The sequence below is a fragment of the Chelmon rostratus genome, chromosome 4, assembly GCF_017976325.1.
Source record: "Chelmon rostratus isolate fCheRos1 chromosome 4, fCheRos1.pri, whole genome shotgun sequence".
Classification (NCBI taxonomy): Eukaryota; Metazoa; Chordata; class Actinopteri; order Chaetodontiformes; family Chaetodontidae; genus Chelmon; species Chelmon rostratus.
In genome coordinates, this window is record NC_055661.1 from 17,448,495 (window position 1) to 17,476,490 (window position 27,996).

Sequence of the window (27,996 nt, forward strand, 5' to 3'; positions counted from 1 at the left end):
GTTTTCCTCATAAAACAGAAAAAAGGATTACAAAATCGATAAATATTGTCCCAAAGCATTATTTTTTTTATTAGTTTTTCAGTGCCTGAGCTCTCAGTTGTTTAGATGTTTCTTCTGAATGTGGTTGCAGCAGGAGCATGGATATTGTACAGGGCTGTGAAGGAAGGTCAAAGGTCACACTTGCTGTTCTTCACGGGTTAGTGGATGCTAAGAGTAAGAGGAGGAGAAGGAGGGTGGGAGTCTATGACAGGCCAGCTGCCCACAAGTCCACCCCTGATTGGTTGAAACAGAAGAGGTCCCTCCTTTCGTTTTGTGAGTGGCTGCATCACAGGAAGACCCGCCTCAGGTCTCCAGGTGAGGTGATGGTGTTGCACTGAGGACACAGCTTCTTTGCTCCCTGAAAAAAAAAGGGCAAAAACAAGGTCAAATGAGACTTTTATCAAACACGCTCTGTGTAATTTAGCTTCATTTTCATGTGAATCAACACAAATCTGATGACGTACCAGCGTCCGAAGCCAGCACTCCTCGCAGTGAACGTGCCAGCACTGGATGGAGGTGAGAGGGGTTGTGTAGGTGTCCTGCAGAGAGAAAACACAGGCGATGATGATTCCTCACCTGCGGTACAACAAGCTGCCACTAGATGTCTACAAGAAACTGCAAGAAGAACATGAAAAGACTAAATCAACTTTTATTGAAGCCACTTTAACAAAGGGTCCAGCTGGAGCGTTTAGTGATTTATTACACAGCACTGTTTTAGTTTTAGTAGATGAAAAAGGACATATTGTTTAAGTTCAAATCAAACTGAGCAAAGTATGAGATATTTTTTATACTCTTTTGTATATATTGTACATAGCCTCTATAGTTGATTTTATATCTTTTTTTATTGTCCATTTCTTCAGCTTTTTATATTTTCTACCTCTCCTTTTTTATTCTGCTGTTGTAACAAGACAATTTCCCCGATGTGGGTTCAGTAAAGTCTGTCTTATCTTATCTTAAGGTTCAGTCCACCACTTTAAACCGCATTGACTTGCCTCCTTCACCACAAAATTGCGGATGCAACATTAGTGTATTCATATTTCAGAGATAAGATTGTGCATGAAATACAGCTTTAACTAATAAATGTTTTTATTAAAGATTTTTCCTTTCTTTACCAGTAATTAGTTAATCATTTTGCACTATAAAAAATAAAGCTGTGAAAAATATTTAGCAGGGAAAGCATCTTTGATTGCTTCTTCTGTTCGATCAACAGTCCAAAACAGAGAAACGCAGCAAATTTTCACAGAGATGAACCTGAAAATATCAAATGTGACATTTTTGCTCTAAAAAATGGGTGAAATGATGAATTTGTTTGTTTATGTGGATTTACGTGGTTAGATTTAGACACATATCAATCTACATGACAATCGTACAGAGTTGACAATAACATGCGTTACAGTTTCATGTCAGCTGATCACACTGAGAGTCTGCACTGTCATATAAATGACGACAAATGTAAATCTGTATCCACAGATCAAAATATCATCATCACCATATTCGCCAGATTTGAAAGAGGAACAACTTACTGCCCAAACCACAGACCTCTGCAGGAATATCAGCAGCTTCTGCACTTAATTTGCCTCCGTACTCACCATGCAGATGAGGCATTTAAATCTGTCTCCTTTAGACAGCTGTTTCTCCAAATCCCGTATCCGAGCTTTAAGTGCATCCAGAGTTGTCAGCGTGGAATCCTCGGAGAGCCTGCACGCACACACACACACACACACACACGCAGATGGACGGTAACAGGAGGGGAGATGGGAGAGTTAGGCAGACACTGGAGAGTCATTTATAAATCGAAGACAGATTAAATTATTCGCTGGCCAACATGGACACTGAGCATGAAATTTATCAGCAATCACATTGCCTGCATTCGCTGTCTCATTTATCATAGGCAGAGGGTGGAGGGGGGCGAGGTGAGGCGTCAGGGTCCTCACACAGACACACGCGCACAATTACAGGAGAGACTATACGTGCAAACATAGCGCACAGCGAGGCGGACAGGCTGCAATGCATTAAGTGTGATGAAATGTGTGTACATGCGTGTGTCGCCTGCTATGACCTTGATTGATGATATCATCACATTGATATAGTATTGTGTGTCACGCTGGCGGGAGCAGGTAGTGATACAACACAGAGATCCGAGGCGCCAAAATACACTTTACACCAAGGGATGGCTACACTCCGCCACTCTGATTGGCTGATTCACACCTGGGATTCACTACATCCAAACTACCTCTCTCACCATGTAACTTAGTTTCAGCTCAAACAAGTTTACACAAAAATAAAAACTGAACTTTTTACACGTCTTGAATACTTTGTGATGACAGAAAAAGACCAACAGAGAACAAGAACTCAATTAATTTCCCAGTGAAAAAATATTAGACTTTAATGATAAAGAAAGTACTCAGTAGACTTTGTGCTATTTCTGTTGCCCTCAAGTACACTTAAGTGTACTCAAGTAGTCCTTAAATACCACTTGAGTAATGCTTGAGTGTATATTATTGCATTATATCGTATATATATGTGTTGGAAATATACTTAAATACACTTGAAATGAAGTGAACGTACACTTTAGTCAAGCATGCTAATTCCAAAGGTCTTAAAAATAAGTGTACTTTTTATAGTACACTAAGTACACTTTATTACTATCTAAAGTGTTAGTATCTTCATTTTAAATACATTTAAGTAGAACTTAATGACATTTATTTAGAAGGACAGTTTTTACAAAGTTAAAAGCTATTTAAGTACAGAAAGTAAAAGTATACTTATAATGACTCTAATTAAATTATATCTCTAATACATTAAATATAATACTTTTTTTGACCTGGGTTTGGAGAAGAAAATCATTCTTTATTGTGTTATTGTAACTTAAAATTAAAAACTAAATACTTATTGAATGTTTTTGTTTCTTTAATAAGCCTAAAAATCTAAACACAGTGAGTCACTAAACCTCTTTGAGGCTGTTGTAAAACTTTAATTAAACCTGTAAATCACAAACTGAAGCGTGTCTAATCATTTTCATTGACAACCATTGAGATTAATAACAGTGAGGACGACTTTGCCGCTGAGAAATGTGACTCAGCCGTGCAGGTTAAGCTCTGAGCAACCTGGGAACTCGTTATACAAACTCACGCTTCGATCTCAGCGTTTCTGCAGGTTTTGGGGAGACCGGCTCCGCTGCCGTCCACTTTGTCTCCGCTGCTCGTAGATGGACTCCCTGAGTGAACAACAAACACATGAAGCAGATGAATACTGGAAGAAAGGTCCTGATCTTACTTTATTCTCTTTTTACCCTTATTTAACCAACATAGTTTACTTAACTCACCGTCATCTGACCATTTGGAAAACTCTGGATTTACTCTGGAGTCAGGCACCGTGCTGCTGCTGCTGCTGCTGAAAGAAAGATGACAAAAAAATGTAAAATATCACCCCTGATAAATGACAAGGAGCAGATGATATGATAACTTTCACATCTAACTGAATGAGAGCCCATCGGGTGGGATACACACTTCACTGCTGTGTCCTTGGAGCTTTCTCCTGAGCAGGGGATGACGTCTGTCTCTGTGTATCTGAGGACAAAGGTCAGGAAACATAGAGCAACACGAGGCAAACAGCAACTTATCTGACCTGTAAAATTTCTTTTATGCAACTTCTTTTTTAAAGTTTCCCCCCTCTGTAAACTGACAGTCAGATTCATAAAGGATACTGCGCCCTGCCGTACTCCAGAGTGTCGTCTCCATCCACGTCCAGGTCTGCGTCGCTGTCCCGACACTCTTTGGAAGTCGTGCTCACCAAGACTGCACCTGCGCAGACAATTGCACCAAAGCACATTCTGACGGGGTTCCTGTTTGCACATCTGTTTTGTTCTTATTTCTAAGAACATCAAGTTTTGTTCTTATTTCTAAGAACATCAAGTTTTGTTCTTATTTCTAAGGTCACAACGCGGTGGATCACAGAATGTTCTTTCTACCCCTCTGCCCATTTCTGCCAGTCACCGTGTGACGAGTTTGCAGGTCAGAGCTTCCTCCTCGGGTAAAGGAAAGCGTTACTTTTAACCAACCTTCCAGGCATCCTGCTCCGCTGTAATGTGGGCTGAAAAGTTCAGTGGTTTTCCAGCTGTCACTCAGTCACATTAATCACCCTCTGCTGGACAAGTTCATACACACGGGTACCTCTATGGCACGCACACACTCAGGACACAGATTCGTGCTTACCTTTAAAGCCTCCGACTATAGACGTCATCTGTATCCTTCTCCTCTCGTTCCACTCGCCCTCCAACGGCGCCAAGTCCGCTGAACCCTCCTAAAACACACACACACACACACACACACACACACACACATAAAGTACACAGTTTCACTGTCTCTGTGAATATGTCCACACCACACCACACCTCGCACCGCCTCCAGCTATGTATCTGCTTCTGTGTTTTCATAGCTGTGAACCAACGCCGGCAGTGTTTTCACATGGATACACAGCGTGCTGACAGTGATCCTGATGCTACACGCACAAAAGCAGTCGACAGTGTCGGGGGGGTTTGGACCACCGACATTCTGTCAACCTGAAGTCTGCTTTATATATGTGTGTGTGTGTGTGTGTGTGTGTGTGTGTGTGTGTGCGTGTGTGTGTGTGTGTGTGTGTTCATCTCTGATTACAATAAAAAAAACATTTTCATTTCTTGGGAAAGTGACATAAAACACATACCTGTCCCTCTTCTGGTTTCCTCCTCTTCAGCTTCCCGATCCTGACTGATAACAAACAGACAATAGAGACTGATGACATGTTCACGCACACACTTCCTTTATCACTGACTGCAGATATGAATGAATAAATAGAAGAACAGGGGGGCTCTTCTCACGAATTTAATGACATGCGCTCTGTGCCTTAAAATATTTTCCATGTGAGTGAAACGTGTTTTCCTCCCACCAAAAGACAACATGAGGAGCTGTTTGTGATGGAAGTCACACAGAGAAAAGTAAGAGTCTGTATACAAGTTATTAAAGGGGGAGAGAGGGGGTCAGAAAGGATTGCGGGGTATGTTGTCTGACTTTTTTTGGAAGATCAGTCTTTATTTTCTCGTCCTAAATTTATATTTTATTGGTTGTTTCATGAAAGCTGTGCCTCTGTTTCAGGATGAACAACCCTGATTCTTAAAAAGTTGAGATGCTGCGTAAAACTTTTTGACATATAACCTAATAAAAAAAGTACAAAGACAATATATGTAATATTTGATCTCATCAGTTCTATTGGTTTTTGTAAATATCTGTTTATTCTGAATTTGATGCAGCAACACATTCCAAACAAGTTGGGACAGGAGCAACAACAGACTGAGAAAGTTGTGGAACGCTCCAAAAACACCTGTTTGGAACGTTCCACAGGTAAACAGGCTGATTGGTAACAGGTGATGGTATCATGATTGGGTATGAAAGAGGCATCCTGGAAAGGCTCAGGGTATGTAAAAGATTGTGGGGTAACTCTGCTAATTTGATAAAATAGGAGTTTGTTAAAAACAACATATATTTGAGTTTAGGGTGAAATAAACATGATACATAGTAAAACTTAATGGATAAATAGTTGAAACTTCCAGCTTCTGCAACCAAACCTTCTGAAATAAAGAAAATTAGAGACCAAACCTAAACATTGACAGTTTCAGGATTATTATGTCTTGTATGCAAAAAATATAACAACAGCATCCACTTTTATATAATTAATAGTGTTACAGGTATCGTTTAAAAGCAGTTTAAATCAGTGCATTTGAACATGAAGGCTGGTGTTGATGAAGGGTTGCTTGAACTCATCTGACAGCACCAACACTCAGAGACAAAAACTTCTCATACACACACACACGCTCTGCATACACAACAATTGCAGGTTTCTCCACCAGTGGATTCGAAACATCTCCATCCCGTCGTCCCCACCCTCCTGCCCCCACTCTCTTCTCTAATATAAAAGTTAACATGGCAGAACACCAACTGCTCCTCCTCTCCCACTGTGACCTGACTGACTGCAGATTGCATAAGGGGACATTAAGTTTTAGGGCCCTCTAATTCCCACAGGATGACAGTGGCCCCCGGGGGGGACGGGAGGGGGGGGTGACACACAGAGAGCTGGTGGCTGTGACCCGATCGCCGCCATCCCAGCGAACATAATGAGGGTTAAAGAGACGGTCATAGATGAGGAAGAGCTCATCAAACGGAGAGAGGAGAGAGAGAGGTTGATTAATCAACAGAAGAGCTCCCTCCTCCTCCTCCTCCCTTCTTCCTTTTCCTCCCTGACATGTATTTAGAAGCTCATTATGCTGTCCTGTTATAAGGCCCAATAAAGGCTAACAGACCTCGACAGCACTGGCAGTTTGAAGAGTCAGCTAAGAGCCGGAGAATCTCAGCGGTAATAATAACAGTAGTGAGATGTCAGCTGCAGCTTTAAGGAACGAATCAGTGCAGAAACACTATTATATCACGTTTAAAAGTGTGTGAGACAGTTGAAATGGTTGTTGTTCGATCACGGTTTATTTAACCTTTTTATCGTTTCATTATAATCCTGATTCCAAAAAAAGGTGGGACGCTGTGTAAAACATAAATAAAAACAGAAAATGGTCATCTGCAAACAAACAGGGTTTACAAAGTGTTCCTGAGCCCAAGTGCTAACATCCTTTATACAATCATGTGTTCACAAAGTGGTGAACCTCGCTCCATCCCTGCTTGTGAACGACTGAGCCTTTCCAGGATGCTCCTTTCTACCCAATCATGATACTGATTGAGATCACCTGTTACCAATCAACCTGTTTACCTGTGGAATGATCCAAACAGGTGTTTTTGGAGCGTTCCACAACTTTCCCAGTCTTTAGTTGCTCCTGTCCCAACTTGTTTGAAACATGCTGCTGCATCAAATTCAGAATAAGCAGATATTTACAAAAATCAATGAAGCTGATGAGGTAAAACATCAAATATATTTTCCTTGTACTGTTTTCAGTTGAGTATGTGTAAGAAAAAAAAAAGGTCAGCATTCTGTGTTATTTGTGTTCTCCACAGTGTCCCAATTTGTTCTGGAATCAGTTGGTACCACTCTTTATAAAGGGCTTGTAAGTTGTAAGTAATGGCTTGATGGTTGCTAAATCATTTACTTCCTCATCAGATCAGTTTTATCCATTAATAAGAACAAGTTGTGGAAAAGGCCATTTCCTGTTGGTCATCCCTGTTTGACTTTTTCACCATCACTTGATAAAAACCTTCTAATAATGACACACTAGGAGGATAAACACCAGCACACGGGCATGAAGCTGAAAACATTTTCCTCTTTCATGAAAAGTTGACATTTTGGATCCACACAGTCTGATAAAGCCATCAGTTATCACTTATAAACCCTTTATTGGAAGGAATCATAGTCAGCTTGATGAAGAAAGTGCTTCTCGTGTGTCTTACCAGCTTGTGTGCAGTCTAGGTGGGCTCCTGCGCTGTGGGGGCGTAATGGGGCAGATTTGACGTAGCACCTGCACCAGCAGAGGTCATCGACTGTTAACATATCAAGAGGTCAAAGTTGAAAGGTTAATAGCTCCTCTGCTCGTGTGGGCGCTAGGCCAGTGGAGATGTGGTGGGAAAAAGGGTGATATCTGAACGACTGGTGAGGGAGGGGGGGAAACACAGAACTTTTTTTAAAGCTCAAAGCCATTTAAAAGTGCAGAGCGGCCAGAGTTTCTGTACAGAGCTTTCTCTTAACGGCAAACTGAGTCAGCAGCACTGAAACACAACAGTCAGTCCACTCATGCATGCATCCACGTACCATTGAGTCTGGTGTGTCTGTTGGCCCGCACGCGGAGGAACGTCTGCAACACACACAAAGAAGCATCAGGATGTGTCACATTTCCCTGGAAAGTTCATCTTTTATTCACACTTGTCCTGGAATAACTGAACAGCAGCAGTGGACAGCAGTAAGATTTCAACACTCGATGTCTTCATCGCTTCAGTGCTTGTCATGGATAACACTTGTTACCACAGCAGCCTGTATTACATTCTTCATTTCTTTTCTCTTCCATTATTACACTGAACATCTATTAAATCTTATATGTTTGTACTAATACTGTCGCTCTGTTTCTTCACATTGTATTTGTATGACTGCTGCTCTTTATATATGATTTCAAAAGAGTTGTGATGCTGTGTAAAACATAATGAAACAGAATGTGCTAACTTATTAATACTTTTTGACATATACTCAATTGAAAACAGTACAAACACAATATATTTAATGTTACCACATCAACTTCATTCTGAATATGATGTTTCAGACAAACTGGGAAAGTTGTTGAATGTTTGGATCATTCCACAGGTAAACAGGTTGATTGGTAACAGGTGATAGTATCATAGTATCAAGTAGGAACACTTCGTAAAACTGCTGTCAGTCAAAACAGATGGTTTACAAGTATTTACATTTTGTTTTTATTTGTCCCAACATTTTAGAATGGAGGCTGTATTTCATTTCTCAGATCCCTTTCCTTGTTGTTTTTAAGGATTCTCACATTTTTTTCTGTGTGTTTTTGAGCTAAATGAACAAAATTCACTTGATGTGACTCCTGACGAGACTATTACTTGTGAGTGAGGTGTTGAGTGTTGAGCACAGCATTTTATCAACCCCAAACCATAAAACTGGTGAGTCACTGGCATCACACAGGGAAAAAAACAATGTTTTTATGATGTTGCTAAGTACTAGTTGTCTGATGCTGTTTGAGAGCACTAATCAAAAGTATCAGGACACACTGAGCCACAGTGGAAATGCACACATATGTTCAGTCATACTACTCTGTAATCTCAAACTGATAATCTCATGCTGCCTCGGTTTTATTCTTTAATCTCACCTGGTATCTGTCGGAGTGGGTGTCCTCAGACGGCCGAGGGGGCGAGGTGGGAGAGCCTCCTTCACGCTTGATGTGAAGAGAGAGCGAGAGAGACTGGAGAGAAAGAAAGAGAGGCAGAGAGTCAAAGGCGGAATGGAAGCCGCTGAGTCCTCTTGAAACTCGTGAGCGATATCAACTGTTTACCTTCGGCGTCCTCATGAGGTGGTCGGCCTGCGCTGGAGTGGCACTGCAGAGAAAAGAAGCAAATAACACAGAGGTCCGTATGTTAAACAAGCCTGCAAAAGCAACACACACACACACACACACACACACACACACACACACACACACACACACACAAATCAACTGCACTATGTTCCTGTGAAATATACAAACACAATATTGTCTTTTAAATGTCATCTCATAAAAAACCTCTGCTTTTATCTTGTCCGAATTTGTTTATGAGTCTGTGTATGTCCTCATTTTTACACTTTATGTCTGTCACACAGATACTGCACACATACACACACTCTCTCTCACACACACACAGACACACACACACAGTGTCCCCGTGGGCCAAGTTCAATTTGAAACCATTACTGTCCACGGAGCGGTCGTTAAGCAGATTTGGAGTGTAATGTCTTTATTGGAGGAATCATTCTTCTGGTCTAAGCAGCAGGTAATGTGTGTGTGTGAGTGTGTGTGTGTGTGCGTGCGCCTCTGGTCCTCCTGTGTATGTTTTAGACTGCGAGCGTGTGCGCGCGTGTCGGGCTCAAAGCAGCCATTAGCAGGACATTATCCACCCGCTGTATGATTTGTCGCCTCGAGGCCGGAGGCTGTAATATGAAATATGTAGGGAACGATGAGGCAGCTTGTAAACACTGCACGCAGGTGACAGAGAAGACGGGAGATACCACATGGGGAAAAATGAATGGGGGGAGGGGCGCCTTTAGCTACTAAATCTGTCCACATTAATTATCACCTAAAAGCTGAACAGAATAGAAAGTCTGGGATGCAAAACAGGAAGAAAATGGCAAATGGAGCACTGAAGAAGGAGGATGTGAAGATGTGATTCTCAACAATAAAACCACATGATGGCACAATGATAAATAAAGACTGTGGAAGATTTACTGAATTACGATGTGAAATCAGACCATGATCGCTGCTCAGCTAATGATACCTGATTTGTAGCTGGGCCAGTTTGGTCAGCTCCTGCTCCATGTGGTCCTGCAGCTCTCCTGGTCGCAGAACAGCCTGGCAGACTGGACACATGGGAGCCTGAGCATCATAGAGACCCTTCACTTTGCCTGGATAATAGGAGAGAGTTCAAAGAGGTGTTATAGGAAAGACTGTACCGTGATTTTTTATTCTGGCTTGGTCTTTGAGGTCATGAAAAGATGTGCTACAGAGAAGTGGAGAGACAACGTGGTGAGTTTGCTTTTCTAAGACGCTTCATTCGGTCATTCATTCTAAACCACTTCAGTTAGTCAGGCAGGTGTTTTTCTGCCTTTGCTTTCTGTAATTCTGGAGAAATATGTGCACACCTACAGTATGTCAAAGCGAGCTCACACTAAAGTCGGCGTCATTTCACTCCACATGCCTGCAGAAATGTCACTGAATGTCACAAGTGCTCAGATAATCAAATAAACTCACCAGATTTGTGAATCAATTTACTTTTGCATGAAAATTTAAGGGAGCTGTAGTTTTTTAATAAGGAAACAACACTGCGATCAAACCATGGGTGTTTGGATTACGTGGCATCAACATCTTAAACCCCTGGTCCACCACGACACCTCTGCTCGTTAAAGTTAAATTCAATGGATTTTTGTAGTTGAGAAGAGCCTTCACTGTGTGTGTGTGTGTGTGTTTGTGTGTGTGTGCTCAGTAGACCCATCTGTGCTATTGACAGACAGTAGTGAGAGTAAAATAAGGTTACACACACACACATATAAACACACTGGCCCCCTGCTGTCAGTGTGTTGACATCATAGGCTGTCAATAGGAACATTACCCAGGAGGGCCGCTCGGCCCATTGGGCCCCACTGATGGATTACTGCCATAAGCAGCCAGCTGGGAGCCGGAGGAGCTCTACTATATCAAGATTTTACCTAGTAGATGAGGTGATTTACTCCTGAAAGCCATCAATCACATGCAGAGAGCTAGTAGGCAAGATGCACCTAATTTCCCACCTCTGCACAGAGGAGGGAAAACAAATGGCAGCGCCGGCAAACACAATTTAACACTTTTAAATATTGAACATCCCAAACAGATTAGTATTTGTTGACAGCTTCTGACCCCTCAGTGTGGAGCATAGTGGACTGAACTTCCTTGAACGTAACACCTTTCCCATCTCCACTTCAAATGACCAGCGACGTGACGAGCTCAGAGGCCGATGCCTGTCGCCGACTGCCGTCCCCTGACATCAGTTGAGCTATGAGCCCCCATAATGAGGAGCCAAACAGGGCAAAATGGCCTCTAAATAAAACATGGGGTGGAAAATAGAAAGCGGAGTCGGGTGTCCTTGGGAGAGTGACAGCTCTCCAGGTTTCGACCCCCCCACCCTCCCTCTTTCTCGCCTTTTTTGCATCCCCTCGCGGAAGCCTAAATGACTTTTCCCAACACGCATCGAACGTTCCCGGGCTTTCTGCGCTCTGCCGCCCGGAACATGCAGGCATCAGTAAACAATGAAATCTCGGGGCTGAAATTGAATTTATAACCACATTACCTGCACAGATAACGTCTCTGAATGGCGCCGCGATAAGAGCAATGGGATTTGATTTTCAGGTGTTTTATTGGTCCACTTTTTGGATAAGCCCCCCTCCTCCGACTACAGCCTCTCCCCCACCCTTCACCTCTGCTCCACACAAACATTAGATTTAATGGTGTAGGAGCGGACATGTTTGGATGTATGGATGAGTGTGTGTGTGTGTGTGTGTGTGTGTGCATACTTTTGCCGAGGCCTGACTCTGTGCTTGTGCTGCTCTCTCGTAAGTGACAGTTGTTGGTTCGTGACCACCTTTTTACACGTCTCCTTCCCCCCCGCTGCCCTGCGCCCCCCGCCCACATAAACCCTGTCAGTATCAGTCAGTCTCAGCCGCTCTTCAGCCTGGGGGGTCTCAGACACACAACAGGGGGCTGTAAAACCTGCCTGTGGGGCTTGTTAACTGTTCCCTCACTACGGCAACTGGCTCGGATGGATTGGCCCTCTCTCGCCGGGCTGTGCCGAGCTTGACTGGCCCATCTCCTAATGGATTCACTGTCTCTGTGTCTCTGATTGTTTCCTTTTTCTGTCTTTGTGTCTCGCCAGTTCGGGACCTCCTTTCCTGCATGTCTAGCCTTTCTCCAGCTGCCATTTGCTCTCTTCACTTACTGATCCCACTTGGGAGGATGCTTCAGTGGCTATATTTAAATCTTCTTCTGATCAAACAAAACACGTGCATCAGAATGGTACATTTTCACTTTTAACTATTTTTATAATCAGCTTACAAAGGAGCTTTTATGTTAACTGGAAAACCTAAAAAAAACGGACCGTCGAGGTAAATAAATCAAATTATATAGCTTTTTTTTAGGAAGGAATCACACAGATGAGCATACACAAACATGCCTGAATACAGCCTCTATCTAATCTCCCAGTTGATTTGAAGAGAACACACCCCTGGGGGCAAATAACCCACCAAAACGCTGTGATACGTTTCTGCCCCATCACTGCTATCAAGAGCATCATGAGATAGTAAAGTTTATGCTTCGAAACAAAACAAGATATCACCGTCCTCCTCATCCCCATCTATGATTGATGGCCAAATCCAGTTTCTGTTGTTCTGCATCAAGACGTGGACTGTGACTGTCCCACATTCAGCGCCTGCTGCTGAAACAGAGAGATCAGAATCCCGCTGACAAATCCTCAAAGCATCCAGTCCCCCTGAGGGCCTGGGTAATGGCCGATGCCAGCGCCCATATGACGGCTGCCAGTTCTGCTGATGCAGACGGAGCGGAGATGCCTAACGTGACCTTTAGTGAATGCCACATCACATCAGGCCTGGATGTCACCCGCTGACATTATGCCGGGGCATGAAAAGGCTGTTCTGCAGGGGAGACATGGTGACGAACGTCCCCCCGGTGACAAACCTGTGGACGTGGTATAATTCTGATTGACGTGAGGCGGGCTGGACGACTTTGAATGACAGGAGACGTAAGAGCGAGCATCCAGGGGAGGATGTGGCGCTTGTTTTGCATCAGCTGGGTCTGTTTTTCTCTGTGTTCGCTGGCGATAAAGTGCTGAGACAACTCACTCCAACTGGCATCATTATCCCAATCATCAAACAATTCTCTAAGCACATCAGAAATCCCTCTATAAAGTCATAACAAGCACAGACTCTATATAACCAGTAGGCATGGAGAGATTGGCGGGAGGAGTAAAGTTAACGCTTGGCGGCTAACACTGCAGTGGTGGGTTGTGTAGGCAGGTCCTTGGCACACTTTCAGAGGAGTTGGAGGGCCATAAAAGCCATTGGCTCCTGCCACACCTGTACCCCACCCTATCCCGCAGCCTGCTTCCTATTTAAAAGCATCACATGCAGGATATTAGTCAGGGTTTTTTGCCGTCTGTGAGGTAGAACTAACCTCTGAAGCGGAGGGGGGAGAGGGGAAAGTATGCAGGCCGCCGTTTGTTTTTTATTGGGGAAATAATGGCCTATTGAGAGGTTGGGGTATTTAATGAGCAACATAATAGGCCCTGTAGTAACACATCTGCTATGAGCAGAGTCATTTCCTCAGCTTTCAAAGGCTGCTGCTCCTGCCTTTGAAACTGCAAGTCCAGTTGCCTTTGACTTAGTACTCCTCGATATCTGCTTTTTATTAATTGCCGAATTGCTACACCGGCAATACATGAAAGACAAATGTGCAGCTCGGCTCCATGTTCAATCCTAACCACATTCAGTGGCCGATGAAGGTACACTTCCTCTCCTGGCTTGACCTCAGATCTCTCACTGTCCAATCTAATTCCAGCATCCTTCAAAAATATCCCTCCTACTCTGCAATCAATTGTGTTTAATGTATTAAAGACACTCACCACAACCACCGCAACCTTTGGCCCTTGCACAGATCAATGCCTCGTTAGACCACTAATGATCATTCATTGACTAATAAGATCTGTATCAACCTCTTGTAGAACATTGATTGGCCTTTGGCCTCTGTAGTGCTCTGTGCTTTACGTGGACAACGGGAGACGGCAGCTGTGAGTCCTGGGGAGTCGGATGATGAAAAAGCTCCGGGTGGGAATGGACAGGAATCCTAAACCCCAAATAGACTCATTCTGAAGCACCTCAGGCCAAAGCCTTTTTCTTCTGCCCTGCAGATCAATGGACATAACCTCTGTGACCACAGGTCAATCAGCACACAAACCCCCAATTTCTCTCCCTCTCGTCCTTTCTCTCTCTCATCTTCTCCATTAGTCACTACAATTGTTCCATCAGGTGCGGGCGTGGCTCAGCATGTATGTGTCCAATCATCTCGTTGATGGAGAGTGGACCGGGTAGCTGTGCGACTGTGTCCCTGTGACCATATTTCCCTTCTCAGGACCCGAGGGCAAAGATCGAACCCTGCCTCTGCTTCGCTCCAACCAATCAATCTGGCCCTCATTGAGATGCATGGCTCAATGATCTTTGATAGTGACTTAAGGATTGGAGGGAGGGAGAGGAAGTCAGAGGAAAAGTTAGGACTGTCCTTGGGTATCTGCCGTAACATGAGGCTACTTACAAGCCACCTCGTGGGGAAATATCTGCAGATCTATTTGAGTTTTGTTCTGCTGTTTGAAAAACATCAAGTCTGATGATTCCTGGCCAGAGCAGAGCGTATAAATTTCACTGTTGCAGGTTTGGAATATTTGCTTCAGTACGCTTCGACCTTGAGTGGATCCAGGCAAACTCACTATCAGCTCTGATCACACGGTGCTTCATGATCATCACAGGTGAAAAATGACAGAAGCAGAGCAGCAAAAAGAAGCACAAGGAGGTCAAATTGAAGCTCTATTTTCCAAATAGTTGACAAACAAGCTGTTGTTCACTCTCTGTTCGGGTCTGTTCAGATCCTGTTTGGACGTCTCGACTGTTGGTAGGTTGGTTCCGACTGTCCTTTAGGATCTTTGAGATCAGATCTCTGTTTAATAAATTAGCTTTGCGCAGGTTTTCCACAGGTTTGTTTTGAATCAGGTCCCATGAAGACCTCGACCCACCTTACCTGGTTCGAAACTCACCGGGAGCCCTTCTTGCTCCCCTAATTTACTGTCATCTATGTACCTTCAGAATAGCCGAAAAAGGCATTTAAATAACCTCAGAAGTCCAGGAAAGGAAGCAACAAAGCCGAGAATATAAGATCCTCAAAAAGTTGAAACGTAACGGAGCTCATGCTCTGGACAGCAAATGTCAAATCCAGACTTTGACATCTGTGTGCTGACTGCAGCCTGTCAGTCACGTTGGATCGAGAAGCAGCTGACAGCGGACACAGCGATAGCTGTACACCGGTGGCCTGTCACTCACTCCGATGCTATCAACCTGCATTCGCTAGAGAGACTGAAATATATAGAGATCCAGCTCTGTCACACTATATCTACCTGTCAGGACTTGAACCTCTATCAACACACCTCAGGCAATCAATCGGCATATTCCTTTAAGTTTAACACAAGTTAATATCTGCTGCTATGTGGGAACTTTAATATTGCCTTTTCACTCCATTTTAGGGACTATACATTTTTCTGTGGGTTTAAAATAATCTACCACACTTGGTTTTGCAAACACTTTTACACTTAAAAGTAGTGATCAAGCTGAAAAACACAAGGGTGCATTCATGATGACAGCTACAACATTCTTGTTAGCATTTTTAGCAGGGATGAAACCAACTGGTAGAAAAATACAGCGAGGCCGTTGGGTGTCAGTGAGTGCCGTCCTCTGTGCTAAGCAGCTCATGAAAATGTGCAAACCTGCAGTGAGTTTTTGTATTTTATGTACCTTTATGCACCTATTTTACGTACATTTTCTCGTCTATTGCACGTGCATGTGCGAACGTTATTAGGTCGTTAATTCAAATCTATACATTATTCCTGTCACGATCGTCTCAGCCACAGCCGCTGTGTGTGTGTGTGTGTGTGTGTGTGTGTGTGTGTGTAGAGTGAGAAAGAGACATATAGAAGCTAATAAACAGATCACAATCCCTCATTAGAGGATAATTAGATTGGCTCCAAAAATACAGATCACCATTACCCGGACCACTGATTAATACACATTAACTCTCTCTCTCTCTGTCTGTCTGTCTCTCTCTCTCTCTGGCTCTCTCTTATTATTCCATCGTCTCCTCATCACTTCGCTCTCATTTTCTTTTCCCCTCTCGCTCTTTCTCTCAATTAGCCGTTAATAAGGAGAAAATGAGACGATCGCTCTGTTGCATCAGGCACTCAACTTTTCTAAACAGTCCTGGACAAACAGTGTGTCACTGCGTGTGTGGAAATCACTGAAGAGTTTAATTACGACAGCACTCACCAGTGGTACTAGAACAGCTACAACGACTCCAGCAGCTACAAAGTTCTTACTAAATGTCTGATCACTTGGGACTATAGAGAACTCTGCACTTAGGTGCTGCTCCACTGCTTCTCCGTCAGTTAGTGATTTTCGACTAAAACGCTTTGGAAATAAACCCCCAGAGATCACGCCTGAAAATTGTTGCATCAATTGTTGTGCCAACTCTGACACATTCGGTGTTGTAGGCACACTCACCAAGGCTGAGTGTCTCACGCTCCTAAACTCCCTAAACAAACATCACGCCACTGTTTGGGCTATTTTAAAACAGCGAGACTCAGTAAGAGACTGGAAGTGAGCGCTCTGAACACGTTCACTAGCAGCTTTTTCTTAATTTTCTGCCTTCTTACTGCTGCTGTCAGGTGCACGAGGCACGTTCTGAAAATTCAGATGAGGTTCCCAGATGGTTTAAGGGATATTTATACGCATAGTTACAGCATGTAACAAAAAAGGTGCTCGGCTGACCTGTTCTGAACATGCGTCCTGTCATTATGAGTCCAGAGAGTGCAGGAGGGAGAGGGAGAGGCTGAAGAATTTTACTGCAACACCAGAACCACCTCTAGTAAAGCATTGCTGAATGACTTGTTCTTGAGAGAATTAGGTTTGCACTAAAAGTAGAAACTTAAAGATTTTAGGAAAATTTTCTTGCTTTTCTGTTATAAGTCCATACTGTGCCAACTCTAAATTATAAATCTGATTCTTCATCAGAGAGCTCAAATTTAATTTTCTTTTGATTTGTTTTCTCAGCTCGTGCACACTTCACTATGTTAACTGTGCGCAACTGTGTGTCAATAAAACAGCATAGAGAAAAAAGAAATGAGAAAAAAGACGAAGGAAAGACAGACATCTATGAGAGACGTGAGACGAGAGAGAAAATTTGCTGATTTGATTCTGATGGACTGAGAACTAAATTAGCATCATACTGCTCTGAGATGAGCCCTGTCTGTCAGGGTTTTTCATGAGAGTAAGAAAAACACACCATCACCATGAAAATACCATAAAATGCAAAGTATATTGATTTTTTTGTGTAGTGAACACGTTTGAAAGCACATTTGCTTTTCAGCTGGTCACAAGGAAAACACACCCACCTCTCTTCGCCTCACACACCTGTCCCACATACACTTTGTGCAGCGCAGGTGTGAGTGGGGAGCAGCGCTCTGCAGGGGCACAGAGAGATCCCTGAAGCTGGCAGCGCACTTCAAACAAAATCTAAATTGTTGTGTTTTCTCCTGCAACATGCTGGCTTTGTGACCAAAAGAGGCCCTTGTGAAGCAGCCCTCCAGGCGGAACTTGTTGAAGTTTTTGGACACCCTGCGGGGTTTAGGCCTCGTCAGCGGGCATCATTACAGATAAGAAATCTGTCCCCCCCACCTCTCCTCCAGATAACATCTGATACTGTCAGAAACGGTGTCGGCTGCTGCTGGTACGAGAGGACCACAAGCACCTGGCGCTCTGTGATACACCTGTGTTTGGGTTAGTCACACTTCCTAAAGGATGTTATTGTGTCTGCCTGGAAGAGCAAACAATTACAGCAGATGACGATGGTTTTATCTTCAAATAGTGGAAAGATACAGATGGTTGAGTAGCTTATCTTCAACAATCCACACACAAAGAGAAAAAGGAATCAGGGACACTTAAAGCACTGAGCTCAGGTGATTACTTCATTTCAAAGGTGAAGAAATCACAGAAAAAAATCTGTCTTTTTAAAATATCTAGAAAAGCACTTATTATTTTTAGAAGATGTTCTCATGTTCAAGAGAAGTCTCAGATCTACGGATTAGAAAAAGGTTATACTGCATATGATTTACATGAAAGCATGAAAATTGAAGCCTAAATTCCTGCTATTTTCTGGCACCTTTAAGCACGTTGCAATAAAATAACTGCAAGACTCTGTAAACTTTCTGTCATGTGATCCAGAGAGAAGCATGCACAACCAAATACAACAGCACCTCAACCTCAATCAGTGACCGCACGGTAGAACTAATCCCACATCTCAGCAATAATTTAACAAGATAAGAAAATAAATATTTGTTGCCAGACTGTTGTGTTGTATTTAATTAGATTGTGTTAAGTGTTCAAGATATTGTGTCCCTTCTGCGTGATCAGATACTTTCTGTTCTGCATGAAAAGATTTGCAAGTGCGTTGCTTACACGCTGTAATCTACTGTGTGGTTCAAGCATTCCACTGCAAACAAAGGTGAGCAGTAAATAATGCTTTCATAGTTGTTGATGTTTTCCTTTGTGGAGAAAGGGCAGAGCATCCCTGCATGCTGTGTGTGGTATCCCAGCACCGCACTGACTCCACTCTCCCAGCCCTGAAGCCTCGTCAAGAGAAAGATATATTGAGCTTTAATACAAGCACTGAGTGGACGGACAACCCTCCGCAACAGACCAGAAATCACTGTTGCTGATAGTTTTATTGTGTGTGTGTGTGTGTGTGTGCGTAGGTGGAATTGTGCATTCGCCAAAGAGCAAGTGTGAAGTGAAGCTAAGTGAAAATGCACACGCTGTAAAGGTTTGAGTGTGAGAAAGAGAGAGGGCAGAAATGTGTGTACAGACACATTTCTGAGTGTTTGTGTGCTTGTGTATATATCATTTACACACACACACACACACACACACCTCTGCGTAGCCCTGGTGAGCGCAGCGCAGTGTGAGCCCCCGTCGATACGCCCCTCCGATCTCCCCTGTCAGCAAACACCGGAGAACAAAGAGGCCTGTGGCAGCGCCAGCGGGTATAGATCTTCTCCCCTGTGTTCTCGCTCAGTGGGGTCACGCAGGAGCCGCTCACAGTTCAGTCTCCTCGACTTGACTGATCGGGAGCTTTGAGGCGCTCCTAATGAGACTGGACCCTCTCCAGTCCGCGGGACCCTGAACCGGCCCACCCAGAGTAAAACTACGCAGAGTTCAGGAGTCCACTCAGACCCAAGCAGCTACTTCAAACAAATAAACCTAATTAATAAAGCAATTATTGGTTATAGACATCATTGGTTAAAGCTCTTTATGGTCAAAGATTACTTAGTGGAGAGACTCTGATTATGGATTTTACACTAAAATATGAGTCTCAGAGGAGAAAGAGCTTGTAAATACCACAAAGTAATGGCTGCAACAGTTATAGCTGAAAAACAGCAGCTTTGGGTGATAAAACTAAAATACTTAAGTGATTCCATATAAACATGTTTTAGACAGGTTTGACTACATTTTTTAAGACAGAGACTAATATCCATATTTTCCAGCAAGGATTAAAAATGATGATGATATTTTCATGGATATTCAGCAACTTTGATCATTGAAAATTGAACTTTGATAATTTTCACGCTAAAAATATGAAGTATTGTGTGTTTATGGGCAGAACTGACTTGTATTTTTAGAATTTCTTTTACAGTTCCCACACGGATTTTTTTGTCCACTCCGAGCCTTGTGTCACAGACATACTGATACTAGATTATAGAAGAAATTCAGTATAATCCAAAAATCAACAATTAATTTCTGTCTTAATTTTAGTTTTCGAGCCCTTCATAAAATAAATATGCCTGAGCCCAGTTACACGTCTTCTTCAAGCAAAGTAATTTCTAAATATCCATATTTTTCTAATAAAAAAAAAAACATGAAAAGATACCACAACAGGGCGACTTGTTTGATGATCTCACTGAACACGTTTTCCTCTCGCTCTGAACTGGATCGTTATGGTGGATATTTTACAGTGCAGGTGAAGCTCCTGTATGGCTTTTTCTAATGTGAAACTCGACTACAGTTGAACAGCCACATCTGCTATAATGGTGTCATTTGCATTGAAACAATCCACAGCATGCACCCCACAATCATTCAGTGATTGATTTGTAATTGTACTAATAGGGTCACGACCAAGACAATAGGATGCGTAAAGCAGAGTCTCCGCTCTTACTCAGCCTCACAGACTCACGGCGGGCCTGCTGAGCGCCGCATGTGTGGTCCGCGGGGACAATTAGCACAATCTCCATACTAATGGCAGCCTGTAATGGACACTGCTGAGCCTGCCAGCGCCTGTGTGTGTGCCTGCGTGTTTGCATATGCATGTGTGTGTGAGGGAATGTTTGCATACGCGCATATCCTTCAGTGTGAGTGCCTTCCTGTGTGTAGTTGAGCATCTGCCTGCCCTCTGGTGTGTGTGTTTGTGTCTGTGTTAAGTGCGCACTGAGTTCCTCTGTTTATGTATTGTGTGTGTGTGTATGTGTAGCCTACCAGTGTGTGTGTAAGTAGCCAGTAGCTTGTATTTTACTGAGGTAACCCCCCCACCACCACCACCACCCGACCCCCTTTGCTCGCGGCTCTAACCCTGATCCGCGGCCACTCATTAGCACCATAATAAAGAGTTGAGACGACACGTAAAAGGTTATATACTGCTGGGCCGCTGTTTTCCTATCAATTATCAGGCCTGTGATTTATGGCCCAGACCCAATGCTATTCTCTGAGGAGAATTGGGGGAGTGTTTACACCCCTAAACTGCGGGGGTGAGGGGTCAATCCTGGCAAACTTTGACCTTTAAGCCAGGGGTGCACCGGCACTGATGGGAGTTTGCGAACAGCTAAGCAGCACTGGAAGTGACTAAATCAATCAATGGATTTTTAGTATGCATGCATACGTAATTTGCTCTGTTTTCAGTGCTTTAATATATCTGAAATGTCACATGCACGTACTTATATAACTCTTAAAAATGCAAGCTTTCTCTCTAAGGCTGTGTCCCACATCACTCCTTGTTTTATCGCTTAATTTGAGTGTCCAGATTCTGAGTATGACACTTATACTTACTTTCTGCTAACAGTCCCACAAATAAACAGTTATAGTGTCTGGAGTGTAAATTTCCTGTAAACTATTGAAGACGAGCTAATGAAGGAGTGACACCAACCTGAGCCCAATAATTTTGTGCTTTTCTTATCTTTTCCTTAGATTGAAATTCCAAAATTCACAAACAAATGCACATTTGATCATCTACAGTTGCTGCCAATTGTGTTCATGAAGCCACCGAATGATGTCGGGACGTCTTGTATACTCGAGGTGAAACGATCACGCCTGGCAAGCCTTTGACGTATTGGCTTTTGTCAAGCTCCTCCACAGCTGGGAGACTTACAACAAGCAAGTGACATGCTGTAATAAGGTTTGTGTGTGACACAAGGCAAACACACATACACTATGTGTGTGTGTGTGTGTGTGGGTTCCTGGCTGCCATCCAGGCGTGCAGGATTGGTGTGGTCTTGCTGTCTGTCTGTGCTGCTCCTCAGCAGCATGTGTTTAACCCCAGCATTTGGCCTTGCTGCCCTCCCTATCTGCCTGACTGATTTGTTGGGCTCCGGGGACAGGACGGAGGATGTGAGCTTGTGCGTGTGTGCGTGCCACTTCTTACGAACATGCGATTCAATCTACAGAAATTCCCCCCCTCTGCCTTCACCCCGAGCCTTTCATATACGCACACACACACACATACGTACACACACGGACCAGGTCTTTGATGTGAGATCAGAGGCAGCCGTGATGCAAGTCGATCAGGTGCGTAGAGGGAGAGAGAAGTAGAAAGAGGGAAAAACGGAGCAAGGGGAAGGAGGAAGATGGCCTCTGTTAAAACGAGGCTGTTGTTTTAACGACCCCTGGGCCCTGCACTCGTTATGACTCTCGCTCCCTGCCCTGTCCGCCCCTCTCTCTCCTTACACAGAGGCGGCCCCGTTGGTGTGGGCCAATCACAGCAGGCGATGGAGGCAGATGCAGCAACTTAAAGATGTGTTATGACTCATGTTTCAGCAGAATATACTGTTGACCGTCTAACAGGTGCTGATGGTCAAAGAAGAGCCCCATGCGCCCGCGCGCACACACACACCCGCACACACACACTGATATCCCCATGCTACTGTAAAGGGCTACTGCCAGACTTATGGAAATCCTGTCTGTCTCCGACAAGCCGTGTGGTCCCACAGCCGGACGCTCTGAAACTTCTGAAGAGACGCCGGCCAGCATGGAAGCTCAGATACACACACGCCGCATTCACTAACACGCAACAACGCGTAAATCTAAATACATGAAGAAAATACTTCCACGCTCGCTTCTCTCCAGCCCTTATAAGATGAAGGGAAGGGGGTAAAAAGCCAAGAAGAGTTTCCCCTCCTGCCAGGATGAAAGCCTCTTTTCCTTGGGAGAACATTAGGAGGACAAACTACCATCACAACAGGAGGGGGAAAATTCAACCGCGGCGTGCTCTCACATCAAACACGACCACCATTAATATTGTAATGCTTCCTCCCCGAGTGTCTCAAATCAAGAACAAGCCTACCAGTGTGGTCAGTAAGAGAGCCGGTTGCAGATGTCATTTATCTGGGACGATAAAAACAGACTGAACAACACAGTTTTGCATCTGCACTTTTACATTTCTTTATTCTTAAGGAATTTATACGTCATTTCTGAAATGATTTATTAAAGCTTGATCGTCCTTAACTTAATTAGAGATTAAAAACACTCAGATCAACCATTTCTTTACACGACAATATGTTACGCTGTCCTCTTTTTTACTCTTTGTGCTGCTCACTTTGGATGCTTTTTGTCTCGTCTTTTTCCCTCTTTGCTCCTAACTGCCAACATTCCCAGCTGTGTTGTTCATGTTTGCACCTTATTATTACTTCACCCCTTCAGTTGCCTTCCTAAAGTGTGTTCGTGACAGATCATACCAACACAAAATCACACCAACAGAAAAAAAAGTACCATAAAAAACGAGACATAAGTGTATGGTGAGTGTGACTGTTGATGCGTGGAGTGCACATGCAAGTCCGCCTGATAAGGAGCATACGCCCTGGGAATAATAGTGGGCAGCAGATACTATATGTGTATGCATGAGCATCGAGTGGTTGCTATTGATCTCCTGTGGTCTGCCAGTGGGATGTAAACACTGTGTCTTTCAACAGGAAGCTCCACTCAATACGAGCAGCCGTCAACGACTGCTACACAGAAAACACAGCGCACAGACCCCCCCCCCCCATTATCAAATCAGCACACACAGCGAGAGTATACGGCCAAGTGTGTGTGTGTGTGTGTGTATGAGTGTGTACAATCACATTTTGGTGACTTGCCTTCCTTATGGGGACAAAGTCCTCATTAGGAAGATCATTCAATTTTAGTGTGAAGACTTAGGTTAGGGTCAAGCAAGTTGTTGTCCTGTGTGTGTGTGTGTGTGTGTGTGTGTGTGTGTGTGTGTTGTAAATATACGACGCCAACTTACATACCCAAATAAGTGTATGAAAAATGCGTACCAACATTCACTGCTGGCGTGTGAAAACTATGCAACGGCATAATTTTGATGATTTTCATGATTCAATGAATGACCACAAGCTCCTGTGTGGGTTTATTTTGCGATATAAACGAATAAACAGTTAGGTTATTTTAAAACCGTCAAGCTAACAGCAGCACGGCTTTCTTTGATTCCTGGAAACAGTTTGGGGATATGAGGTTTTCACCTGACAGCTGTAATATATTTAATCTAAGTCACATCCATCTAAACGCACGTAGGCTTACACCCACCTTCAAACACACACACACAAAGCATGTAAGCTGTGTCTGGAACAAGCTCAAACCCATCAGACTTCACCACACAGATAATCCACGTGCCCAATCTAAGATGAATCTATGTAATATTGATTCTGTTCGGCTGCAGCACTAGTCCGCTAACAACCCATGAATAACCGACCGTGGAGGACACTTACACTCTGAGCGCATCTGGTGGAGAATCCTCAGTGTGTGTTACGCTTACATGTTTCCCCTCTATTAACTTCCTGCAGGATTTCTTTACACTCAGGTGACGACTTGGTGAGTCTCTCAGCGCCTCATCCCGGCAGACTTCGACAGTCCGTGTCTGATTAAGAAGCCTGCACAGATTTCCAGTCCATGTTAAGTACCTGTAGTTAGATTTGATACTTGCTGAGAAGCTTTCACGTCTCACCTCACCGAAGTAGGCGCCCACAGACTCACCTGGGCCATGCACAAACAACTAATAGCACTCGTATTCATTGTGCGGTATACTGCACATTTGACGAGAATAATGTTTAGTAAAGCAATATTTTTAAAAGTTATGTACACCAAGCCTACAGCACTGTAATTTCCAAGTGTGTGAATCCTCTTTGCAATCATCTATATGCCTGCAACGCAAAGTGAGATTATGAGACAGGCACCGGCTTAACTGTGATGCACAAGAGGAAAACATTCGTGAAGCGGGAAGCTGCCGCCAAGAGAAGAGCAGAGAAGAGAAGAGAAGAAGCGAAACGGGTGGACTCACTTCACTGCCAGTCAGACAACAGTTGACTGTCTTTGTCCACTCTGCAGGTGAAGGTTTGCCACATTCAGGAGTTTGCTGTGTTCCAAGTATCACAACACAGGGGCTCTCAAACATCTGGCTCCAGTTATCACAGCTCTCACTCAGCTTTGCCACCACAGTAAGACACACACACACACACACACACACACACACACACCACTCCGTCAGCGTCTGGCCGTGGTGTGCTTTGCCACTCCGCTCCTCCGGTTTCCCAACTCGTGTTTCTGGTAAAGGGCCATTTTAGTTCCAGCTCAGGCCTGGAGCGGAAAGCATCTCCCTGAGGAAAATAAGCATGACTCGCTCCAGTGAAGACATCTGCCCTTTGAAAGTGAGCATGGCTGTTTGAACAGCTGTCAGAGCACACCGTGCGTCTCAGACCTTCCCTGATAAAACAGAGGCAAGTCTGGGAGGGAAAATCCGATGGAAGAAAGACACTAAGTGGACAGAAGAAGATATCCACTGGCGGTGATACACAAGGCAGATGGGAGGAAGGGTCCTGCCTGCATGTTGTGTAGACTGTCAAGAAGCTACCTGAGGAAACACAGCACTTGGTCACCTGCGCTCGGGCCTGAACACTATGCAGCACAATCATCATTTCACTCCAGATTCTAAAATACTTAAGTTAAATTACAGCTTCTGAATATTTGATCCATCCTAAACATTAAGGCGTGTTGGGCAGCTGCAGTGCAGTGGGTCCAACTCCCTGGATCACACCTTGCCCGAAGGCAGAGTCAGGAGTCTTCCTAGTGCTTAATGTGTTAGCAGTGCACCAAAGTGCTCAGAGGAAACCTACAGAGACATGGAGCGACGTGCAAACCCAACACTGAGGGTCATTTCAATAATAAAGAAAGCTTTAAAAGTATAAAAGTAGGTTTTTATGGTTTAGTTTGTACTTCGGTGAGTATTTGCATTGCCATCGCTGCAGACACACTCTCACAGCCCAAGAAGATTTCAAGCTTAACACTTAAGACGTTTGGTCCTGAAGTGACTGTCTGTTACCCAGTCAAGAGGAACAAGTGTATGTCAGACTTAGAAAAGTGCTGGGAGCTCAATTGCATTAAAGCTCTTAGTTTGCCTGAGCTCCAATCTAATTGGATAAAGCTGGAAAAGCAGCTTCCAATGTGCACGAATCCTTTTTTTTTTTTTTTTTTTTTTGCCAAAACTCATTTTTTTGGAGGGGAGATGCTCCCCATGTTCTATTCCAGCCCATCTTTTGTCCTTGTCAACATTCCCCAAATGAGATTCCCAAAATCAGGAGGTGAGGGGAGCACGCATGCTCGAGTGCACAGAGCAAACATTGTCAGACAGACACACCTCTCACACCAGCGTGCTGGCTGGCATCTCTTTCCTTTCCTGTCCTTATTAAAATTCCATATTGAGATTCCTTCCTGCCACTCCGCCTCCCTGGCCCTGTCACTCAGCCACCAACCGGCGACAAAATCAGCAAGTTTCAACAAAGATGCACACATATGCATAGAGACACACACAATCCAAACTTTTCTTAAGACAACTCGTCCCTGCTCCCGCCCTTTATGTGTGGGATGAAAGTTTCCTTTAGGTGATATGTATGAGAGCGCGCAGCAGCGTCTCCCCCTCCCGCCTTCGCCCCTCTCCATCTCTGCCCCCCCCCTTCTCATTGTCATTATTTTCGATGGTGTCCCCCTCTGATCTGCCGAGCCTTTGGGTGCTCTCTCTCCTCTCTCTCTCTCTGTCTTTCTCTGGTCCCTTTCATCTGTCAGGCGCTCCCCTTGGCGACCGCCACTGAGGGGGTTTGATTTCCCATCATGCCTAGCATTGCCTCCCTGACTCCGGCTCCCTCTCTCCCCACCCCCTCTCCCTCTGAGGCGAGTGTTGTGCCCCCGCGTCGTTGGGCAATTATCCCCGGGAGTAATGAGGAGCGTCTCTCCCTCCGCGGCGCACTGACTGACACCTCTCCCACTCATTTGTCAACAAATCAGACGGCTGGTGTGGGCGGCCATATTGAGCTGAGGGTTGTCGTTGGGAAGCTCAGGCTGAGGCGCATCGCCGCGTCTCCCTCTCCCTCTCTCCCCCTCTCTCTTTTTCTCTCTCCTCCTCCATCCCTTCCTCTCTATCTCTGCCACCTCGTTATCTCTGACAGGGTGTCATTCGTTCCAACTCTCACTCCTCCTGTGTCAACCCTCCGCACGCTCCGACGTATTTGTGTTCCTCAGCCGCCAAGAAAAGTCTGACTTCCAATAGGCCTAATGGTCATATGTGGCTAATGATCACTAAGCTGAACAAGTGACACTATTCAATTTATTTGTGTCAAAGTCAGTCACAGCCCGTCGCTGTAAACACTTTGTCCAACTAGGCGATAAAGACTAGAGCGCGAAAGGGAGAATATTTTCAGATACATCTTTACTTACAAAGGCGCCTTTCAATTTGTCACCATTAGCCAATGCAGCTGCAGACGATATGTAAATCTCATGTGCCGTGTCATGTCAAGGTGAGGCGGCGCTTTGATGTGCCAATTAAACTCTGCGTATTTCACTGCAAAGATGTGAGATGAATGACTGCGTGTGAGCTTCAGATGTGAGCAGGGAGGGCCGAGCGTGTTTGCATGTCGAAACATGCATCAGACTTGTGTTTCCCGTGAGTCGAGTGTGTACTCACTGTGCTCTTTGCGCTCCTCCGGGCTCGACGAAGCCTCTCCATCCGACAGCAGGCCGGACATGGAGAACAGCTTCCTCCCTGAGTCCTCCCCAGCTTTGAGGGAGCCTCCCGGGGAGCCGAAGTCAAACTCCTTCCCCTCCACCTCCGGGAAGCAGCTTTTCAGCCTCTTGGCAGGGGTGAAAGCTGACTGGTAAACCCCCGACTCCCTCTCCTCTTGCGGGGAGGAGAAAGGCCGGAAGGCGCCCACCCCGCTGTGGTTGAGCATGCTCAGGGTGGAGCAGTCCAGGTTTGGTGGGGTGAACTGGGGGTGCAGGTGGAGCAGGGAGGCCGGGAAGTCTCGGGAGGGAAAGGTGCCCGACATGGGGCCCTGCCGCTGATACATGGAGGTGAAGGTGTAAGAGGCCGAGGGGAAGGGGAGGTGGAGGTCTTTTTCCACGGAGGCGGGGACGCCGAAGGGCCTGGGAGCCTGGCAGGGGACGGAGGCATCTCGGCCGGCCTCGGCGGTGGAGGCGAGGACCATCAGGGCGGGTGAGGCCAGTGGAGCTGGCAGGTAGGAGGGGCTGTCCATCTTGAAGGGGCGGTGGAGGTCCATTCACCTCCCTGTT

At 44.7% G+C, this 27,996-nt stretch overlaps 1 protein-coding gene across 1 annotated transcript; it reads right to left on the minus strand.

Annotated features, from left to right (window-relative positions):
- Nucleotides 1–325: 325 nt before the first annotated feature.
- Nucleotides 326–27,983, minus strand: rnf220b (ring finger protein 220b). The gene is made up of 15 exons (XM_041935541.1): nucleotides 27,392–27,983; nucleotides 10,047–10,173; nucleotides 9,071–9,113; nucleotides 8,888–8,980; nucleotides 7,819–7,861; nucleotides 7,461–7,550; nucleotides 4,744–4,787; nucleotides 4,254–4,341; nucleotides 3,746–3,842; nucleotides 3,549–3,608; nucleotides 3,365–3,432; nucleotides 3,172–3,256; nucleotides 1,629–1,737; nucleotides 504–578; nucleotides 326–397 (listed from the first exon to the last, which is right to left on the minus strand). The coding sequence occupies exons 1-15, from the start codon at nucleotides 27,981–27,983 to the stop codon at nucleotides 326–328; spliced, it is 1,686 nt and encodes a 561-aa protein (XP_041791475.1).
- Nucleotides 27,984–27,996: the final 13 nt, after the last annotated feature.